Source organism: Panthera onca, chromosome B1 (assembly GCF_046562875.1).
Source record: "Panthera onca isolate mPanOnc1 chromosome B1, mPanOnc1 haplotype 2, whole genome shotgun sequence".
NCBI classification, from domain to species: domain Eukaryota; kingdom Metazoa; phylum Chordata; class Mammalia; order Carnivora; family Felidae; genus Panthera; species Panthera onca.
This window is the reverse complement of record NC_138342.1, coordinates 72,717,084-72,726,553: the sequence shown is the minus strand read 5'-3', so window position 1 is coordinate 72,726,553 and position 9,470 is coordinate 72,717,084. Positions and strand designations below refer to the sequence as shown.

The 9,470-nt window shown below is 39.7% G+C and overlaps 1 protein-coding gene across 2 annotated transcripts in view; it reads right to left on the bottom strand.

The window, feature by feature from the left end:
• Window positions 1-9,295, bottom strand: part of LOC132692318 (uncharacterized) — a 62,009-nt gene extending 52,714 nt beyond the window's left edge. For both annotated transcript variants that reach the window (XM_078445920.2, XM_078445919.2), the window contains exons 1-2: window positions 8,913-9,295; window positions 6,242-6,329 (exon numbers count right to left, since the gene is read on the bottom strand). In XM_078445920.2, the coding sequence (XP_078302046.2) occupies window positions 6,242-6,329; window positions 8,913-9,049 (225 nt within the window). In that variant the 5' untranslated portion in view covers window positions 9,050-9,295. The remainder of the gene's footprint in view (window positions 1-6,241; window positions 6,330-8,912) is intronic.
• Between the last annotated feature and the right edge of the window lie 175 nt (window positions 9,296-9,470).

Genomic DNA, 9,470 nt, shown 5'->3' with positions numbered 1-9,470 from the left:
ATGATACCTCTCAGCTCTAAAATCCTGATCACATTGACTTCCAGTCAGGCAAAAAGATTTCTGGGCCTTTTCCTTCCAAAGCTATCCAACTGAGGTGGCTCAGTTGGTTAAGCATTCAGGTCTTGATCTCTCTCTCTCTCTCTCTCTCTCTTTTAAGTTTATTTATTTATTTGGAGATGAGAGAGAGAGAAAGAGAGACAGAGAGAGAAAACAAGCAGGGGAGGGGCAGAGAGACAGGTAGAGAACCCCAAGACACATCTCCCATACAGGGCTTGATCCCATGAACCATAAGATCATGATCTGAGCTGAAATCAAGAGTCAGATGCTTAACTAATTGAGCCACCTGGGTGCCCCCAAGTCTTGAACTCTTGAGCCCCACGATGGGCTCCATGCTGGGCATGAAGCCTACTTTATAAGGTTTTTTTAATGTTTAAGTTTAATGTTTATTTATTTTTGAGTAAGAGAGACAGAGAGACAGAGAGACAGAGACAGAGACAGAGCATGAGCGGGGGAGAGGCAAAGAGAGAGGGAGACACAAAATCTGAAGCAGGCTCCGGGCTCCAAGCTGTCAGCACAGAGCCAGATGCAGGGCTTGAACTCAGAAACCATGAGATCATGACTTGAGCCCAAGTCGGACACTTTATGCTTGCTTTACCGACTGAGCCACCCAGGCTCCCAAGGAAGCCTACTTTAAAAAAACAAACAAACAAATAAAAAAACACAAAGGCGAAAGGTCCTCGGTTGGCAACACCACTCTATGATGATCCTTATCTACAGTAAACCTGCAGGTTGCTCTGCCTTCTCATGGGCCCTGTTAGGAAATCAACCTCCTTTTGGAATAGAACTTTCTACATCAGTTGCTTAAAAGCAGATGGAAAGTAAATTTACCTAATTCCAGGGAAGCAAGCCAACACTACAAAATGGATGATTTCTGTTTTCTGTTTTCCTTCCCAGTCAAAGCCCGTGCCAGCTGGCTAGTCTTGGGTAAATTCCTCCCTCAGATTCAATTTATATTCTGCTTTAACTGCTCATTTTCTCCCACTTCGGTCCCTCAAAGTGATGTGTTCTCCCCTTGTACTTTCTCTAAACACAGAAGGCCCCCAGTGGATGATACTATATAATCTGTACCTGGTGAAACAGAAAATGCTTTTATTCCCTTTTCTTTCCATTTACTTTAGCTGTAATCTATGTTCTTTCCTAGTGCATGAAGTAGTCAGAAATTTATGTTCATAGGTATAGTGTATTTCACTTGTGGAGCATGTCAAAACAAAAAACTAATTTGTGTTGAGTAATCTGCAAAGCCAATTTTTGATAAAACAATTTAAAGATTTCAAAACAGAGATGAGTAGGAACATATTTAACATATCGATGAACTATAAACAGACAGTGTGCGAAGGTGATATGATTTGAAGACTGGTTCAAATCCCAGCTATTCCACTCGATATTGTGTGACCTAGGGCAAGCCAATTGCCTCTCAGTGCCTCAAATTTTACTTATCTGTAAAGTAGGGACAATATTACTTACATCAAAGGGCTGTTGTGTGGACATACCTAAGTGTCCTGGAAAAAGTTGATATCTAACAGATAGATGTTAATGGTAGAGAAACAAAGATGTCTATGGGGAGTGGGAAGTGGGAAGAACAGATAAGGCATCAATGAGTTCAGCTTTCACTTTCTTTTCCTTGACAGGAAAATCCCACAGTAGTTAAGAACAAGCTGTTCCGGTGCCTGGGTGGCTCAGTGGGTTAAGTGTCTGACTTTGGTTCAGGTCATGAACTCACATTTCTGGGTTTGAGCCCCACGCTGGCTCTATGCTGATCACTCAGAGCCTGGAGCCTGCTTTGGATTCTGTGTCTCCCTGTCTTTCTGTCCCTCCCCTGCTCGCACTCTGTTTCTTTCTCTCTCAAAAATAAATAAAGATTTAAAAAAAAAAAAACAAAAAAAACCCCGAACACACTTTGGAACTATGTTGCCAGGATTCAAGTTCCAGCACTGTCATTTATAAGCTATATGATCTCAGGCAAGTTATTTAATCTCTCTGTGCCTCATCTGTAAAATGGGGATGATAATAGTAACCCTACCTCATGGGGTTGTTAAGATTAAGTGAGTTAATACATGTAAAGTATTTAAAACAGTGCCTGGACAGAATAAACATTTATACGTATTAGTGTGATGGTTAATTTTATGTCAGTTTGGCTTGGCCAGGGTACCCAGATATTTGACCAAACATCTGTCTAGATGTCTCTGCGGAGGTACTTATAGATGGGATTAACATTTAATTGGTAGACTGAGTAAAGCAGATTCTTCTCCATAAGGTGGGTGGGCCTCATCCAATCAGTTAAAGGTCTTAAGAAAAAAAAGACTGACATCACCTAAGGAAGCAGGAATTCTGCCTCCAGACTGCCCTGGGACTTGTGCTACAAGATTATTTCTTCCCTGGGTCTCTGCACTCTGCTGCAGGACCTCTGTACTTGCCTTTTCTTCTGCCTTGAATACTTTTCCTTCAAATATATCCATGGTCTGCTCCCTCCCTTCAGATTTGGACTTGCCAGCCCTCATATGGTGAGCCAGTTTCTTAAATCTCAATCTCTCTCTCTCTCTCTCTCTCTCTCTCTCTCTCTCTCTTTCTCGCTCCCTCCCCACACACACCACATACACACACATACATAGCACACACATGCACCTTATTGGTTCTGTTTCTTTGGAGAGCCCTAATACAGTTAGCAGTTATTATTTTTGTTTGTAGCAGGAAGTGATACTCTATACTGGTCCTTCAATAAGAGCACAGCAATCAATAATCACATGGCAAATCTTCACTTTAATCCTCCCAGTTCTGAAGATTTAAGAAAACTAGGAGGAGAAAAGGTTTGCCCTTTAAATAAAAAAGGCAAGGAAGCAAGGAGGCAAGATTGTTCATGGCAGGTTTAGAAAATGATGTGTTTGGGTGGACTAAAGGTCCACTTAGGGAATTAGTGGGTCATACGTTTGAGGAAGGAAAGCCTAAATACCAGTCTTAGAAGCTCAGGATTTTTTCCCCCTACTGGCAATGGGGAGCTACTGAAGCTTTGTGAAAACGGCAATTAGATAAAAATACATATCAATGGTGTAGGATTAGTTAGGAGGAGGGAGCAATCAGGGAAAGAGAGAACAGGTAGAAAATATTATGTAACCTTGCATTATGCTGTTATCTACAGTTTATCACCAAAGAGCATTAAGCATCTGTTTCCTTACTGTTTTCATTGAGTCACATTTTCAGTCATATGGTAGTCCCTCATGTGAGCAGGCTGATGTCCCTCTCTTGATCCCCTTCCTTTTATTCCTGTGCTGTAACTCTGCTCTCTTCCCAGGTCCCATCTTCCTGACTGTTCCCTAGTCTATGCAAAGGTAGGGATAGGGAACCCCATTTTTGTTTTTCTTTGTGACCTGGGGAGAGCTTTCCTGGTTTCAACCTGGGAGCTGGAGTGTCAATTCCTATTTTCTTTATATTAAAGCATCTTCAAGAAAACAAATGTCTTTTGCTTTCTTTCTATAGCATAACCATTATATGCTCTTAGTTTATTTGAGTTTTAAAAACTTCTTCTGGAGGGTCTTTGTATATAAAATCTAGATCACCCAAAGCCAAAGTAACTTTTTAAGTGGTAATGCTAACCCTGGTTTTAAAGTCTATATTTAACACTGCCAGAGAAAGAAACACAGTTGGGTACTTTCCCAGGGTATGCTAATGAGCTGAAAAAAGAATACTTTCCTTTCTGCTATTGGTAGAGAAACTGACCAATAGAAGAGCAGGTCAGCACCTACACCCACTCTGTAGCAAGTAAGGAGGTGTGTTTGTTCATGCCAATAACTCATGCTTTTGGTTGCCTGACAACCAATGACAAGTGTGCCTTTCATCATCTATTACAATGTTACCTTGAGATTCTGAACTTTAATCTAAATGAGACTCAGAAAAGAGGAATGAGCTTAGAAAATTAGATACCATTTCTATAGGTTATAGGCATACACACTTCTGATTACAGATTTTGAAGACAATGGCAGTTTTTCTTAATACTGCGTGCATTTTTCTGTTTATCCACTTGTATAAAGCTGGTTATTTTCACATTCAGTCCATGCCACTGACAAGAAATGTATTGAATATTCTTTATGAAGATTACAAGGGGATTTTTGGCCTGTTTCAGACATATCTGAATAACAGTACATTAGCAGATGTTACTTACCAGTAAACACTGAGTTTTAGATTCTTGAAGTTATAATTTTCACTGTGTTATTCTGTACCATTTCCCACAGCTAGAAGGGTGTCATATTACTTTGTTTATATGTTGCTTAATAGGTGGACCAAGTGTTTTCATTATTATTATTATTATTATTATTATTATTATTATTATTTAGCCTAGCTGTTTATAGACTCCTCCAATGCACTGTAAAATCTTCAGAGTAATAACAGTGTTTATTTTTATGGGACACTTACATTGTCTACCTAATTTAATTCGTGCAGCAATTATGTAAATTTGCCAGGAAAGGTTATATTTAGTGTTATTTTATATCTGATTAAACAGAGGCACAGTGAAGTTAGCTACTTATCTGAGGCCACACACTAGTCAAAAGCAATGTTGGAGTCCAGGCTCCAGACCTAAGCAAGGTACATTTTCTTTGATTCCAAAACACCTCTCAGGAGTCAGAAATTTGTTTTTTCTTTCTTATTCTTTCTAGGTAGACTTGTATAACATTCAGCAACTGAATAATTCCTAACTTAAAAGAGAGACAGAGACAGAAAGGAGAATGTGAGCCACAAGAGTCCTAGGATAATATTTAGAAAACGACATACTTTCTAATTGTAGCATTCATTATACTTAGGTGCATGTGTACTGTCTACTCTCCTTCCTCCCAATTTTCATAAGAGGAGAGATCATGTTCACATTGTTCAGTCCTTGGTATAAACCTAACATACATAGTACTTGATGTACAGCAGGAATTTCACAAATAGTTATTGAAAAGCTTAACACTAAAAATTGCCCAAGAAAAACAGAACCAAATGATTTTAAATCAGAGCTGCTATCTGTATCAGTTGGGATAGGCTGATACGTTCAATTAGCTCCAGATGCAGTAACAATAATATCAGTGGCTTAAAATGATGAAGGTTTGTTTCACGCTCATGCTCTTTGGCCATCATGGAGCAGAATTATGCTCTTCATAGTCACTCAGGGATCCAGCTTGAAGGAGCAGACATGATCTAGAACAGTGTTGGTGGCAAAGACAGACAGAAGTGGCCCTGGAGGGTCTTGCAGAAGCATATCAAATGTTCCAACTAAGAACACTCCACTTAAATCCAACTAAGATCACCTCCACTTAAATATTCATTGACCTGGACTAGTCACAGGTACCCCAGCTTCCCATAGCATCACCTACTTAGGGGCCAGAAGCTGCCTAGGTGGTGGAGAGCAGGAAATACTTGGCAAATGGTGCTAATGACTACCAGATTTCATTTCCTTGATTCTGAGCTTTTGTGATTGAAATAATAAAGTACAATTTTGTTTATAAGCTTTCCTACATTTATAAAATATACTTTTCCTCATAACAGCCCTTTATAAGAAAGATGCATAGTGAAATTAAATACTTAAATAAGGTCAATAGAAAAGTCAGAGGTGGAAATAGAAAGATAATTCAAATCTCTATACCACTGGTACTATTTTTAATTTTAATTTTATTTTAAAATTTTTAAATGTTTATTTATTTTTGAGAGAGAGAGAAAGAGTGTGAGCAGGGAAGGGGCAGAGAGGGAGGGAGACCCAGAATTCAAAGCAGGCTCCAGGCTCTGAGCTGTTAGCACAGAGCTGGACGTGGGGCTCGAACTCACGAAACACAAGATCAGTCATGAAACACAAGATCATGACCTGAGCCAAAGTTGGACGCTTAACTGACTGAGCCACCCATGCACCCCTCGATACAACTGGTACTAGATGAAGCTTACTTATTACATATCTGTGGAGATAAATTACACATGGGGAAAAAAAAGCAACAGTTATATTTTATTCCAAAATAAAATCATTGCTGCAAGTTTTAGTTGGGTCCAAAGACAAAACTTAAAAATTCTTTATGTCAGTGTTTTGGATATCATTCCGGTGATACAGAGAAGGGACATCTGGGCTAGCAATTCTGGATTGAACAGGCTGCACTGTGGAAAAATACATCCCAGTACTCCTGGCCCCTTTTAGGCATGAGGCCAAAAGTAGCATACAGATACTTACCTGAAAAATTGCTGATTCTGAAGTAGGAGAAGAATAGCGTTTTCCCTTTACTGTCCTAGGTTCTCTGGCTGGGGACCTAAAAATTAAACTGGCAAAAGATAAATTACAAGGAAAAAAAAGTTGTTTTGTTTTGTTTTTCTGATTTAGGTGGTTTTAATTCCTTAGCAACTCTAGCAAATCAAAACTTAAGTCTGTACTGCCTGAAGGTTAAGAAATAAAAACCTAAGGACAACCAATCACAAAGAGCAAATTAAACTCCCCCAAGTAAAGTAGTTGCTTAAGCTAGAGCCAAATAATTTTCTTGCTTTGCTTTCCTCTCTTATCTATAAAATCTTGTCTCTAGCTCCTATTGTTGGAACACTCCTAACCACTTCTTGTCCGGAGCTCCACAATTCCAATTGATTTTTGCTCAAATAAACTCTTAAAATGCTTAATATGTATCAGTTTACCTTTTAACAGTTCCACGTTGGTGGTTCATTAGCCCAAATCTCAAAAGGCTTACTCAAGACTCATCTGTCCTCACTTGATATTTTATAAGCCCCCTTGCCACCCACTTACCCAAAGCCTCATGACCCATCTTGGGTCTAATTCCCTGATAGTTGCTACTATCAACCAGTTCACTTCTTTAAAATATAAAATGAAATACAAAGGAACTCAACTTGATTCTTTTGGACATTATGAAATGATCCCTCATGCCGAGTACATGTACATTTGTACTACATTTAGCTATGCTTCGGAGATTCAAACAGCAGAAGTTTATAATTCAAAGGAACTACTGGCTTTGTTATCAATTGTGGTAAGATATGGAATGGTATGGTTTTCAAATGTAATTCCAAGGACTGCAATAACATCAAACATATGCATATTCTTCAGGGCAGCCTAACTGATCTTGTTTATCACATGACTGTGGATTATAGAGTATTACAGTAAAAAGGATATAGCAAAGTCATGATGTTCTCAAATGCTGGGCATGCAGTCTGCAAGAGCTTAAAAAGAAGGAAAAAAGCCAAGCAAATTCAAAACGTTTTAGACTTCCAAACTTAAAATTTCCCAAGTCAACAGTTCTTGTTGTTGCCCAAAATGTTCACATTTGTGAGTGTGAAGTCTTTCATTATCTGGTCCAAATGTTTGAGATATTGCAATACATGATACTACATTTATTGCTGAACAGTCAAAAATAACTTCATTGTATTTAAACCTCGGCCACCCCTGGGGCACCTGGGTGGCTCAGTCAGTTTAGCGGTGGACTTCGGCTCAGGTCATGATCTCACCGTTCCTGAGTTTGAGCCTTGCATTGGGCTCACTGTTTTCAGCGCAGAGCCCGCTTTGGATCCTCTGTCCCCCTCTCTCTGCCCCTCCCCTTCCTGCCTCTCGTGCATCCACGCGCACTCTCTCTCTCTCTCTCTCTCAAAAATAAACATTAAAAAAAATTAAACCTCAGCCACCAAAATGCTCCATCGCCATAAAAGGCCATCATCAAAAGACATGCACTAGAATGTACATAGTAGTGCTATCTGTAATAGCTCCAAACTGGAAACTACCCTAACATCTGTCAAAAGAATGAATTCATCAATTGTGGTATATTCACAGAATGGCCTAAAATGAATAATCTACAACTACATGCAATAATATGGAAGAATCTCATAAATATAAAGTTTAATAAAGAAGCCAAGCACAAGAGAATGCAAACTTTATGATTATATATGTCAAGTACAAAGACAGGCAAAACTAAGTCTATGTTGTTGGCAGGATAGACAATGACTGGAAGGCAGTATGATAGGGTCCCTGCATGTTAATAATGTTCTCTTCTTTTATCTTTGTTGGATAGCATACCAAGTTGTGTTCAGATTGTGAAAATTCATAGAATTGTATACACAGCTTGGAATGTGTGTACTTTCTGTTAAAAAGTTAAGAAAGAAAATTCCAGGAAGCCCATGAAAAGTGAATTTTGGCTCAACATAATAATCCTCAATGTCATTACTAGAATTTGTGGGCCACCAATGAATCACTCTGTAAACAGAGTATTCAATGAACTGGATTCAGAACAATTGCCCAGGAGCAGGATAACTGATATGTCAAAACAAGCTAATAGTTTACCTTTGAAATCTCCGATCTCTCTGCTTTTCTCTACCTTCAGTGATATCACCATAGTGTAAGCCAGATGAATCTCATCTGAAACGGTCTCCTAAACAGTTTCCCCAATAGCCTATTCTGCTTGTTCTCTACACATTAAGGAAAGTGATGTAAAGTCTAAACTAGATCCTTTTACTTCCTGCTTAAAAGGCCTCAATAGAATCCCAGTAAATTGAAAATGTAATGACAACTCTAAGGTGCATGGTCCGGCCTCTGGCTATATCACCCAACTCATGTCATGCTGCTCTCCCCCTCCCTCTTCCTAGAGCCACACTGGCCTTCTTTCTGTTCTTCCAAAACGTCAAACTGTAGGACCTCACATCTTTGTGCTGCTCTCTTCTCTGCCCAGAACAATCATCACTTTTCAGATTCCTTGGTTGATTGATTTCCTTCTCACCCTTCAAGTCTCTGTTTAGATGGCTTCTTATAAAGTTCTCCTATAACAACCCTATCTAATATCAACCTCGTATTTATTCTCTATATCCACACTTTTCTATTTCCGTCCTTGACGTGATTATTGTTTTATTTGCTTGTTTACCTGTTGTTGTTGTTGTTTTTCCTTTTCCTCATTAGACTGTAAATTCTGTGAAGGCAGAAATCATGTCTACTTGTGTCAGGATTGTAGCGCCAATGCCTAGCACAGTGCTTGGCAAACAAAAGGTCCTCCATAAACATGGAAATACTTGTCAAATGAATGAATCGACATTCCCAAGGGATCACAAGACGCCTGTTCAGTCATGAAGAACATTGCTCTGTGAGTTTTCCAAAGAATAGCAGTATAACCAGATGCCTTTCAAGCCTCCTTGCCCAGACAAACTGTTGGCATTCGTTCTCAGTTTCCAGTTGTCACAACTACCGCTGCCTTGCCACAAGAGACACGCACCCCTCCTCGACCAGCTGGCGGACTTACCCATCTCCGGATCCCACCCAACGCCCAGGCGCCCCCTCATTGGCCCGAGTGTCAAGGCCTTCGGGAGGGCGGGATGTCAGTGCGAGCCCTACTGGCCCAAGTCGACGTCGCTCAACCGAGCGCTGCTAAAAGTCAGCCAAACCAAATTGTAGTTGCGGAGAGGCTCGTTCCCGTTGGAATCTATGA